The sequence below is a fragment of the Heterobasidion irregulare genome, assembly GCF_000320585.1.
Source record: "Heterobasidion irregulare TC 32-1 unplaced genomic scaffold scaffold_08, whole genome shotgun sequence".
Classification (NCBI taxonomy): Eukaryota; Fungi; Basidiomycota; class Agaricomycetes; order Russulales; family Bondarzewiaceae; genus Heterobasidion; species Heterobasidion irregulare.
The window spans coordinates 816286-827968 of NW_009258204.1; the positions used below are offsets into that span (position 1 = coordinate 816286).

Here is an 11683-nt window from a genome sequence, read left to right on the forward strand (position 1 = left end):
TGCGCAGCATATTAGCTGGAAACTCGGAGATCTGATTCAAAGACGAATGGGTTTATCCTATCCATGACGTCAGTCACCTATGATTATCAGAAAAGATCTCCGCACGTCCGCAGACGCAGTAGATGCTCGCTGAAGAGCAATGTATCGCGATAGAGACTGGTAAAGGACTCACGATCCTGACAGCGTGTGAGTTGATTTTTTCTCACTTCAAAGCCTCATCAATGCCAAAGCATGCGTCCAACATCAACCAATGAATCGAGGCGCTTGATAACAGCGCAGCGATATTGCTCCAGCCGCAGTTCCCGGAAATGTGGTCGTAGTTCCAAATCAAGCGTAACAACACGACAGCCTTGGGACCATTCGTTATCGCCGACGCTCGGCGTGGATACAACTCAAATTTTGAAGGACGTGGGAAGACCATAGCCATCGCAGAAGTATCGCAGATCATAGGGAGAAAAGGCAACGTCCTGCGAGGGAAACTTCAATTGCATGGTGACAAATGTCACAAGGTCTGCTGTTTCACGTGTCAGAGTGACGCAACGCGTCAATTTGGCTCGAACGACGGGCGCCTGTGTTTATACGAGGAATGCAAAAGGGTTATTTGATCGGCCTGCCGAGGAAACAAACCGCAGAAAGTGCAGGCCAATCTCAGGACCTCTCAGTATCGGGATCAAGAAAACAAAACGCGAAAAATCAACATTCAAATATCGGGTATCTTTAGTTATATGTCCAACAGCACCTACACAGGCCCGCGGTGGTTACAGGAAATTAAGAACGGCCCTAAGTTTAACCATGACCACATTTCCAGAACCCTGGTTATAAAAGAAGGTATTAACTGCACCCCATAGTGACACCGTCATAAGGACCAGAATGATCTGACGAATCACCATCCAGAAGAGATGGCTCGGCGCCGACGATGCAATCCGAGGAAGTGTTATCCTGGCCTTTTAACCGCGGTCCATAGTCAGACCCACTTTTGCACTCTAGGCATTGGCAACAACATACCAGGGCAAGAGTCCCATGAGCCGTCGTCGTTGATGTGAACCTCCCCTGCAGGATGGACAAAGCCCAGGAACCTTCCGGGAACAATCGGCACGGGGTCTACCTTGTTGTTGATGTGGGTCACATGGAGGTGTGCATCGACGTAGTCCGCAAACGCCTCGTTTCCTACCTGTTTATTCAAATGTTAGTCAGTTGGTTCGACATACGTTTGAGAAGGGGATATCATACGCGGGGCATGCCGTAACCAACAGTCTTGACCGTGACCGTAGAAGGTAGGTGCAGGGGAAGATAGACCGAGTCGAGTAAGGCAATAGCAGCACCTGTGATGGATATGTCATGGTGCTGAATTCATTTTAATCGATGCAAACACACCGAGAGAGTGTCCCACAACCGTCACAGAGTTGGAACTGTGCGCCGAAAGGGTAGACTGGACGGCTGCGAGTACGTCGGCCGCCGACCTGTCATGGCATGTACATCATCATCCACGCGCAGCATGACTGAGAGAAGCACAAACCTGGCTTGCGAAGCAGCAAACCCATTGTGCACCTCAATGGAAGAGTTCAGGCCGGGGAAAAGTGTCTTCAGGAACATCAGCAACGCCACGTCTCGTGACAGGGAAGACATCTCGAGCGCGCACCGAGTCCAGTTGAGTCAAAAAGAAGGATCCGTCAGTCAAGACTGGGATACTATTGGGAGACGCCATTGTTCATCAATCTTTCGATACAATGCAGGTTGGCAGCTAAAGAGGCTGACATTTTGCTCGCCTGAGTTCCTTGATGCCCGACGATGACCGTGCTCTCCGATGCATCCCATCCAACGTACCCTATGACACCGTTCATACGCCGAGCTATCGAGTGAAACAAGGACACGCACAGTATTGTGTCGCAGCTCCATCACCGCCTGACGCCGTTGGCAGGAAGCCGGAATTTGCGTCGCAGTTGGCTGAGTGAGACAGTGTGAGTTCGAATCGGCGTTATGGCGGCGCCTCGGTGCTTACCTCCACACGTCCATGTCAGTGTCGTAGACGGCGTGCAATACGCAGTGCTCGCATAATGCGTGTATGGCTTGAACGCTGATATCTGTGCCTGCGAGAGAGCAGTGACGGACTGCCGCTTTGTGACTGCAGCTCCGAGCGAGACATCAATGAGTGTAGCGGCAAAGAGAGCGACGGTCAAGATGCTAGCGGCCATAACTGTCTATCGCGTCGACAACTTCGAGGGGCTTGAAGTGAATCAAGAGAAGTCAGTTAAACCGATCAGGTCCTTGCATATTATATACTATAGTCTGTGTCGCGCACATGTTGCGAGAAGCCGACCTTCGGTCGAGCTTCGAAAGATACCATTTGCTGGAACATGTGTCGGCCTGTGATAATTATGGCGATCAGGTGCGTTAGCTGAGATTGGCTGGTGGCGGGCTCAGAGGCAGAAACGATGTAACGATCGAGGACATTGCGCACATCTAGTGCACAACTACGCATAAATGCGCACGTTTCTCGAGGTTCCTAGCTTGCTGATGCGATTGGACTATTGTGTGGACTCAGTGTGTACTCGCGTGTCGCAAGAGACCTTATTGGTTGATGGACAATGCCGATATCTCCTGGGAATCGTGAGCAATCGCGAGTTCGATCTCTGCAGGTCGTATGAGTGTCGTATGCACTTTATGATGCGGCACCTGTGGAAGTGGTGTTGTCGATGATGAAAAGAATGCTTCCGATGTTGATATACGATATCCTCCCAAGACGGCTGTAATTAACGCTCTCTCATCAAAAACGCACATGTATGTGATGTTCTAGGTTCCAGCCATATTCATCAGCACAATTGATGAAAAGCTGTTGCGAATTATGAGGCAAGCAATTCGAAGGTGGCAAGGGCAAGAACCGAGGAGGACTGTCATCTGCCTCGGCAGCCGTTGCGACGCTGGACGGCCGAAGAACCTCATATTAGGGTTATGAGATGCGTGGCTGCGTCGTCTTTCCAATTCGCTCTGCACTAAGGATTGGAAGTTTGGGACGGTTCATCGTGCTGGCAACAACCTCACTTCGCTAAGTTCCCCCGGCTGCAATGCTGTCGATATCCGTGCTTCTCAGTTTTGCGCTCGCAGTCGCCGCTCACGAACACCATGACGAACTCTCTGAGGAAGCTGCGAACGCCCCTGTCGACACCATCCTCTGGATCCACATTGTTCTACAGGCTGCTGTATGGGGCGTCTTATTTCCCATAGGAATGGTATTCGGTATTACGCGCAGTCGATGGCACGTCCCCCTCCAAGTACGTTTTCGTATGACTTTCGGTCGTCGTTCATTTGTATCCTGACACAGAACGCAGAGCGCAGGATATGCACTGACTCTTGGAGGTTACTTCCTCGGACATGCCCATAAGGGCCGCCAATTTCTTCCGTCGGCACACGAAAAATTCGGCTCCATTCTCTTCATTCCTATCCTTGCCCAGCTTGCCCTCGGGATTTACCTCAAGTTGCACATCCACGAGCATACACTGCGTCCATATGCCGTGCGCGCTCATGGCATCGTCGGTAAGGCTTTCCCGATATTTGGATGGGTGCAGATGCTCTTCGGCGCGATCGCGTTCAGAGGGTATTGCCGCGGAGGGAACCTTGGCCAGTGTTTGGCTCACTACATCATGGTCAGCAACACCTTGTGCTCTGTCGAAAATCACCCGAATACTCATATGATGTACATGTCCATAGGGCGGAGGATTCATCTCGTACGGTATCATTATGGCTATCATGCTAATTGTCGGGGAGACGTGGATCAGACGGAGCGGCCGAAGCCCTGAGTGGTGGGATTCCTGGGTCATCCTACTTTGGGTAAGCGGTCAAAATAATCAACACAGTATTAACGTTGATGATGTCTGTCCTGGCTAGGGTATCGGTGAGCATGTGAACGGGTGCAGCCAGAATACAATGAAACTGATACTTGCGCTCTCAGTTAACACCTTCACGGAACATCGCGGGCTGGTATGGTCCGTGAAGGACATGCAACATACGTGCGTGTCGAGAGTTTGACTACTGGGTTGAAGATTCTCACCCTCTATTTGATTCTAGCATCTTGGGCATCTTATGTACGCCGTTATAAGACCTCACCTTCGTCTATCAACAATCTAAAACCACTCTACGAACAGGGTGGTGCGGTGGTATCCTTGGTGTTTTCCTCGCGCGCAACAATCAGGTGCGTACAAGCACATTGCTTTTCACACGAACTGCAATTTACGCTTTTGTCTATTCTAGCGAACCGTTGTACCATCCGTCATGTACGTATCTGCGCCGAAGTATGGTGTACTTGCTTTCGCATTACTCACTCGACATCTCTATCAACTTCAACCAGCATCATCCTCACGGGCTTCGCGATGGCCGACCACCCACAAGCCCTCATGATCTCGACACGAGTGCACGCCATCTTCGGGTACACATTGATGCTCGCGGGGTTCGCGCGCATCGTCGAGGTGTGCTTCGTTATGCCGCACTTCGCGCCTGTGCCTGGGGCTGCTGCGGTGACAGGCACGGTGCAGTTGGAGGACGATCAGAGCGAGCATACACTTGCTGATGGGAACGTTATCGAGGAAGGTCAGCCCAAGGGGAGGGCGTTCAGGCATCTGCCACCATTCGTGAGTCGCTTCTGTTATGACGAGATCAAGGTGTTGATCAGTGTCATGTCTTACTACAGCTTCTCGTATCTGCCGGGTGAGCATACTGAACTCGCGATGTCAAATTTGAGCACGTCAAGGCTAACATGGGGTTTTCAGTCTTCTGTTCATGTCCGCGACAGACGAAGAGCTTGACTTCGTGAACGATAACGGAATGGACCACGTTACTTACGTGCTCATCATGTTTAGGTCGGTCTTCTTTCCTCTCGCACATTGTCATCTTTTCTGCTTCATCCTCACAATAACAACCATATTTTCCAGCATCTCTTTCATCCTGTACACGCACACACTCTTCCTCATCAACCTCTACGCCACCTCGGGGCGCAACGCGCCCGATACGACCGCCAATGCAAAGGACATTGAGCTCGAAACCCCGCGAGGGAATGGGCGGTGGTATTCGCGCACCGCGCACGTGGAGCGACGGAGGGATTTGAATGGCGAGCCGACGAGCGCGAGCGCGTTGATGCAGGCGCACATCATCGGAGAAGACGACGATGAATGAATCATAGCTTGTCACAAGTCAGCGTCGGGCGCCGCGTGGCCACCGTCCACTTTGACGACCCTCGCGCCCCGACGATCTCGTTACTGTTGTATGTATTTCTGGGAGCTCGGTGTGGGTGCTGCTATCGCCTGTCACTTCGCTAGATGTGTTCACGGATTGTATGGCCCGTCTTGTACATGCTAATACTTGCCACTTGCATCGCGCAAATGTTTGGAATCACCTAATTTTTTATTTATCAGACGCGTCGCTGCGTTTGCTCTGCTGTGGATCTTCCTACGATTGGAAATCGGTCGAAAGAGGTTCGTTCTATCTATATACACGCACGTCCGGTCACAGGCCAGCCGCGGAGCAGTGGCAGGTGGCGCATATGCACAAGTGCTGATTCCCGACAAATGAGCAATCTATTAGCCAATGCAAAATGATGCCCGTTCATGTGCAGTTGACCGTAATGGCGAGAAACTGTCATGATCAACAGCCCCACACCTCAAGCCATCCGAATGAACTTCTTGTACATGTGTTTCATGATTCGAGATGAAGACAACGACGTGGTTCATCGAGGAGCCTGCACCACAAGGCAGGTCAGACGGCACGAGCCCGCGAGCCTCGTGTCATTGCTTCAAAGCACGCATCGCTATATGAACCGGACCTATACATAGACGCGGACCCGCTTGGAAAACACAAGACCACCGAGTCTGACGGTCTCAGGTCAGCCCGCCCAGCGCTGTGTGGACAGCGGCGCTCGGTCACACACAGAGCGAGCCGTGATCAGACGCCAGTCCATGGCCTCTGAGGGGTCCCGGCTGCGGCTCGAGCAGCGGGACCCGAGCATGACCGCAGGCGCACCCGCGGGAGGCCTGCTATAGGCCGCGCCAAATCGGCACGCAGGCCCACGCGCACACAAGCACCCACTACTTATGCAATGCAGACAACATCCGAGCCTCGACCCGACCCACCATCACGTCGACCGAGCACGGCGACTGCATGGGTCCCGTGCGCTCCGCAGGTGCTGGGTCCGAGGCCAGAGAGGCGGAAAAGGGCCGTTCCTAGCGCACATGCAGCCTAGTCCAAAGCAGTCTAAAGGACAAGCGAGCATCCCCAGGCGTCCTCTAGCATCTGACGACGAAGTGGCCGGCCGGCGGCCGACTGTAAAGTTAAATCTTGATACCCTCGCAGCGATAGCGCTAGCCAAAACGGCTCGTCGCGCAGGCGGAGAGCTAGAAGTGCTGAGTGCTGGACTGAGCACCGCTGAGCACCGTACCGGGAGATGGGGACGGCGACGTCACCGAGCTGACGACAACAGCCCACGTCACGCGTCAAAACCAAAGGCCAAGCTGGGCAAAGTCAGCAGCGGCTCGTCGTGTATGCGGCCGCGGCTCATCTCCGAGGCCGCGAGTGGCCAACAGCAGTCCAACAGCGCATCAGGCTAGTGCTTGGTACTTAGTACCGAGCTGCGGCACGCAGAGACGCAGAAGGCTCGCAGAAGCAGCGTGCGGACCCGCGGTGCCTCGATCGAAGCGCAGCCGAGCAGCGTCCGCGGACATGGCCTAGGCTGCGCGCCGGCCCCACGCCCCAGACGGCCTGCGATCTGAGGGTTCGATGGACGCGATTGGGAGCGCACGGGGGGGGCGGGTCCACGAGCCGCACGCGCGCAGACACCCAGGCGGCACGCACGGCGCCGCCGGCGCGTGTGGTGCCAGAACGCGGAGTGATGGGCGAGATGATGGAATGAGAGGATGGCCTGCCCCGCAGGGTCAGGCGATGCGAAATGCGGACGACGGCAGACGTCAGACGGCTCGCCGATTGGGTGCGTGCCGCGCGCGAAGGGGCTCTGGCCCGGCCTCTGCACGGCGCCACTGCCATGACGGGCTTCTCAGTCATAGCGTGGGGTCCCCGAGGGCAGCTCGCAAAGGGTTAGAGAGGTCGAGGAAAGAGGGGGATGACGACATGATCGGGGCAGGTGATCACTGGCGAGTCGATGACGATGGCATCAGGGCCACCGATACCAAGGTTGTGCCAACGGCAGATGTGAGGGGAGCATGAACGCTTAATGGCTGCGCTTTGGGGGGGGTGCACATTGCCTGCGCCGGGTATGCAGGTGTATATGGCGATATCCCTACGTCAATGTTCACGGTCGAGTTTCCGTTCAAAGTTCGGTTCGATTCATGTTCCGCCGCGCGTGCGGGGTGGGGTCTAGGGCCGGAGGGAGTAGAGACATGCGAGGGGGGCCAGACGGGGCCAGCGTGATCGTTCCGAGAGCGCATATGGGCAGCGGCTAGGGCGAAGCGGAAAAAGGTTGAAGCAACGACTTTTGCGCCTGTGTCCAGATCGAGGAAAGAGCAGTGAAGACGAGGGAGAGGGCGAGGAGCGGCGACAGATGATCGAGGCGGGACGCGAATCCGCAGGCTTACACGCACACGCCCGGCGGTGGTATGTGGCCCGTCCGACACGCGCAGAGCAAATATCGATGACGCGTGAGCGGGAGTCCGCTTGGGAGGGAAAAGAAGGGTGTCTGAGTGAATGGCGCGGGAAGAGGCGATCGCAGGGCCGCGTTCGCGTACTGAGTCCCACCTCGACAGTGCACCCGTCTGCCCTGTCCGTTCTCCGCTTCGCCTCAGCATATACCTATGGTCCGCAGTGAGTCCACACGCGATTCTGAGAGCACTGGGCGAGAGCGTGGGTGCGTAGCGCGATTGTGGCATCGGTACTACGAGCCCGGCCTCGCCAAGCTGCGAGACCCTGCGAAACGATCGCCTGCTATGTCTCGCAGCCGACATCAAGAAGCGGGGGGCATCGTCGGGCGACGGTCAGATCAGATCTTGATTCCATAGCCACGTCTGAGCCTAGAGGCAGAAACCAGTGGGACCTGAAGCTTCAAGCTTGATCCACGACGCACTGATGATGGCCGTCAGCACTGTAAGCGGCACTTGGCAGGACAGAACAGATCCTGCTGGACCTGTGATGAGAGCTTTATGTAAAAAACCCTGCATTCGCGACACGCACATTTTATGCGCGTCCTGTCATAGGCGGAGACACCAACAGATGAACGGGTATCTGCCAATCCCCAACCGCCTCGTGCCACCTCGCGCATCACGTCCTCGCCAATCGTGGCCTCGCGGAGCCCAACAAAGATGCCCCTTCCACCCCAAAGCTCATACAGAAAATGCAGTCGGGAACGTGGGTCGACCGAACCAAAAGTCGCGGAGCATCACCCAGCGCGCAGTTTTGGGGCCTCTGATATCATCCCCTGATCATGAACATATCATGGTCGGCAGGCACCCTCGACTGGGATTTCTACCGACCTGCAGAGTTTCATCCCAGCCCTCTTGAGCTCGCGTCGACTGGGAAATCCAGTCACACACTCTCGCATCTGATTCGGAAAAGCGGAGACGAACGACGGGTATCAACAAACACATTTTGAAACTTTGCTTTGAAAGACGACGCAGGAGCAGCCGAGCAAGGCCGCCCATCGCCACGCGCGATCAGTCTTCGCGATCGACGCACCCACTCCAAGCCGAGTGAATTCGCCCGCCAGCAACGCGCAGGGCCCCGAACGTTTCGAAAAGATAATAAATTCACGAGACGAAGAAGCGTACCTATGTAACCGCGCCCACGTCGCGCGCGCATCGCCGCGGTGGAAATTCGCCGATCGGCGTGGGCGATGAGCAAAGACGGCGTCAGGAGTCGTCGGGCGCAGCACGGCGCGCGGGCGACCGACTCGAGGTCTGGCGAACGCCATGTTCGGCGACCGGATCATCGGTATCGCAGAGCGTGACTTACTGACTCACGCGTCGCGGCGACCTCTGCACGGGTGTGTGTGTGTGTGTGTGTGTGCAGGGCTTTTGCTGGCTTTGTTAGATCGCCAGGGCGAGACTCAGGCTAGTCAGGCCCCCAGCCTGCTTCCGAAGAAGCCAGGGCCCCACTACATAAAAAGCACCCTTCAGTCAATCAACTCTAACTAGAAGCGGGTGTATTGTACACAATGGCCGACGATCAGGTCGCCGTGTGGCCCCACCTGTTTGCGTCGGAGCGACGCCTCCCATAAGCAGCAGGCGCTGTACCAGACTTTGGGAGACGAGCGTTATTTATTTTCAGGGAGCTGTGGCGCGTGGGGAGATCGGGCTCTAAAAAGGGGGTCGAGATGACGCGGTTGCGCTGGACGCAGCGTCGATGCCGGCACCACGTCGACGCGACAGCGACAGCGAGCTCGCGAAGGAGTCGCGAAGGCCGCGAAGCCGCGTGCGCCGTGTGGTGTGGCCTGGTGTGGCCCCATTCGCGGCGCTGCGACGCGCGACAGCACGCGCGCGCTGACTCACGCTGACACGGGCACGCGACGCTGACGCGGAGATCCACGCGTCCAGATCGGGATCGGCATGCGCGGCGCTGCGTGGCGGCGCGTGCGCGCCGGCGGCCAGTGGAATGCCAGGCGCCGTCGCGAGCCGCGCGAAGGCGTTCGTGGACACATCGGAGGCCGTCGGGGGTCGCTGCGGGGGCGGGGCTCGTCCGGGCGAGGAGGGGGGCGGACGGACCAACGGGGAAGCCGTGAGACCGGGTGACGCGACCTGGTCTGACGCGACGCGACGCGATGCGCTTCGCTGGCCGTCGCTTGGAGGCAGGCAGGAGTCGCCACTCCGGCGTCCCTGGACTCGGCCGAGCGAGGAGCGCAGAATTTGAATGTAGTTCTGATTTTTTTTAATTTTTTTTTGATAAGTGTCGCAGAAGAGCGCAGACGTGTCGGACGGACGCTGCGCGGGCCTTCTGTGAAAGGTCAGCCGGCGCGGCGGGGCAAATCTATAGAGGTGCTACTTCTGCTGCGGGACGCGGATCGCGCGACGAGCGAGGGGCAGGGGAGGAGACAGGGACGCAGACAGCGCGCTCGATTTGGTCGGGTTGCGCCATCCGAGATATCCGAGATGGGTCGCTTGAGGGGGAAGAAAAGCTAGTTTGAGAGGAGAGGGCGCAAGTGGCGCCTCGAGGGCTCAGCGCTCAACGGCTCAACGCCATGGCTTAAACGGTCACTGACAAACTGGCTTCCGTCAGAGGTGCATTGTCCTCGGATCTGCAGAGCGTGTGTGCGCAATTGAGAAGCGGGATCAGGCATGGGTGCAGACGCAGCGTGCTCAATTACGATAATTTCCGGCGGGCGCGCGGAGGCGCCTGACCCGCAGACCAGAAGCGGCGGTGCCGTAGGGGGGTGCGTGATGGGCCAGTGATGGGCTGCAGGGCAGGGGACTGCATGGGAGCCTCGTTGCACGGGAGTATGGTAGCACGAGGCGGGGGGCGCCGGCTGCTGACGGTATCTGGTGCGTGCGACGGTGCAGCGCACCAAGGGTGAATCGAGGCTTGGGGAGGGTGCGCAAAGCGAGCGGTAACACGCCGGAGTCTGCCAGGGCTGGGCCGGCGGGGCGCGGGGGTTGAGGCGGACGTGGGTGGGCTGCGGGGTTGCAGAGGGACTTGGAGACGGAGACGGGGAGGGCACGGAGGTCCAGGGGGGGATGGGTTGCGGATGGGTTGCGGGCGGTGCGTGGACACGGGTTGTGAGGGGGATGAGGCGGGTGGGATGGCGATGGCGATGGGAGGACGGGTGTGGGCTGCGCAGTGTGGTGGCAGGATGTATGTGTGTGTGTGTGTGTGCGTGCTGTATGGGGGAATGCGATAAGGTGCGAGGAGGAAGGGGACGATGACGATAAGTCGGACGGGCGGACAGCTCAGCTCAGAGCGGGCCCAGATCCCAGCGTTTCGCGTCCGTTCGCTCTTTTCCTCCGTCCATCTCCCCTCCCGCCTGATCCTGCCCTCCTCTCACATGCGATCGCCCTCCTGACCTCTCCACCCACCCACCCCCTCACCCCCTCCCTCCCTCGCTTCCTTCCACTCCCTCCACCACTGCCCCTCCCTCCCGCCACCGTGCCCAGATGGACATCCACCCACCCCCTCCCTACGCAATGGCCTCCGCCGAGCTGCACTACTCCCACCACCAGCAGCAGCAGCAGCAGCAACACCAGCAGCAGCACCATCACCAGCAGCAGCAGCAGCAACAACACCAGCAGCAGCAGTCCTGGCCAACCCATCTGCTCCAGCCCGGCACATCTCAGCCTTTCCCTCCCACCTCCCCCGTATCCGCGCCCCTCGCCGAGCACCACTATCCCAACTACTACCAGCATCCCCCGCCTCAGCAGCCCATGAACGACCCCATGATGGACCGCACCTCCACCTCCCTTTCTCTCAACCTCTCCTCCCTCTCCGTCGCCTCTCCCACCAACCTCTCCCCCATCAACCCGTCCCCCCACACCTCCACCGCCACCAGCGGTGTCTCCCCCATCACCCCCATCAGCCCCTCCTCCAACCAAGCCCTCAACCACAACCCCTTTCCCGGCCACGCGGCCCACTACCACATGCACAACGCCCAGCCCCAGTTCTCCTTCGCTCCCCCAGACCAGGGCATCCGCTACGACGAACAGCACTACGACCTCACCGCCCGCAGGGTGGCCCTCAGCAGCCGCTCCTCCTCCTCGTCCGACAAGTC

The 11683-nt window shown here is 57.6% G+C and overlaps 5 protein-coding genes across 5 annotated transcripts; 1 reads left to right on the forward strand and 4 right to left on the reverse strand.

Annotated features, from left to right (window-relative positions):
- Positions 1-831: 831 nt before the first annotated feature.
- HETIRDRAFT_104169 (Lipase, class 3) lies at positions 832-2192 on the reverse strand (the record flags this gene model as incomplete). The annotated part of the gene is made up of 9 exons (XM_009550827.1): positions 832-944; positions 1006-1171; positions 1231-1322; positions 1375-1460; positions 1517-1581; positions 1640-1688; positions 1756-1825; positions 1876-1944; positions 2000-2192. The coding sequence occupies 9 exons, from the start codon at positions 2190-2192 to the stop codon at positions 832-834; spliced, it is 903 nt and encodes a 300-aa protein (XP_009549122.1).
- Positions 2193-2985: 793 nt separating this feature from the next.
- HETIRDRAFT_441073 (uncharacterized protein) lies at positions 2986-5436 on the forward strand. The gene is made up of 11 exons (XM_009550828.1): positions 2986-3269; positions 3327-3641; positions 3706-3832; positions 3947-4004; positions 4063-4079; positions 4140-4186; positions 4246-4268; positions 4343-4622; positions 4682-4698; positions 4761-4850; positions 4923-5436. The coding sequence occupies exons 1-11, from the start codon at positions 3063-3065 to the stop codon at positions 5161-5163; spliced, it is 1422 nt and encodes a 473-aa protein (XP_009549123.1). The 5' UTR covers positions 2986-3062; the 3' UTR covers positions 5164-5436.
- Positions 5437-6600: 1164 nt separating this feature from the next.
- On the reverse strand, positions 6601-7041 carry HETIRDRAFT_453396 (uncharacterized protein; the record flags this gene model as incomplete). Its single annotated transcript, XM_009550829.1, has 1 exon — positions 6601-7041. One exon carries the CDS (start codon positions 7039-7041, stop codon positions 6601-6603), a length of 441 nt encoding a protein of 146 aa, XP_009549124.1.
- Positions 7042-7124: 83 nt separating this feature from the next.
- On the reverse strand, positions 7125-8899 carry HETIRDRAFT_104172 (uncharacterized protein; the record flags this gene model as incomplete). The annotated part of the gene is made up of 2 exons (XM_009550830.1): positions 7125-7899; positions 8757-8899. The coding sequence occupies 2 exons, from the start codon at positions 8897-8899 to the stop codon at positions 7125-7127; spliced, it is 918 nt and encodes a 305-aa protein (XP_009549125.1).
- A 385-nt stretch (positions 8900-9284) lies between these two features.
- Positions 9285-11080, reverse strand: HETIRDRAFT_453398 (uncharacterized protein; the record flags this gene model as incomplete). The annotated part of the gene is made up of 5 exons (XM_009550831.1): positions 9285-9915; positions 9967-10138; positions 10188-10219; positions 10289-10948; positions 11007-11080. The coding sequence occupies 5 exons, from the start codon at positions 11078-11080 to the stop codon at positions 9285-9287; spliced, it is 1569 nt and encodes a 522-aa protein (XP_009549126.1).
- Positions 11081-11683: the final 603 nt, after the last annotated feature.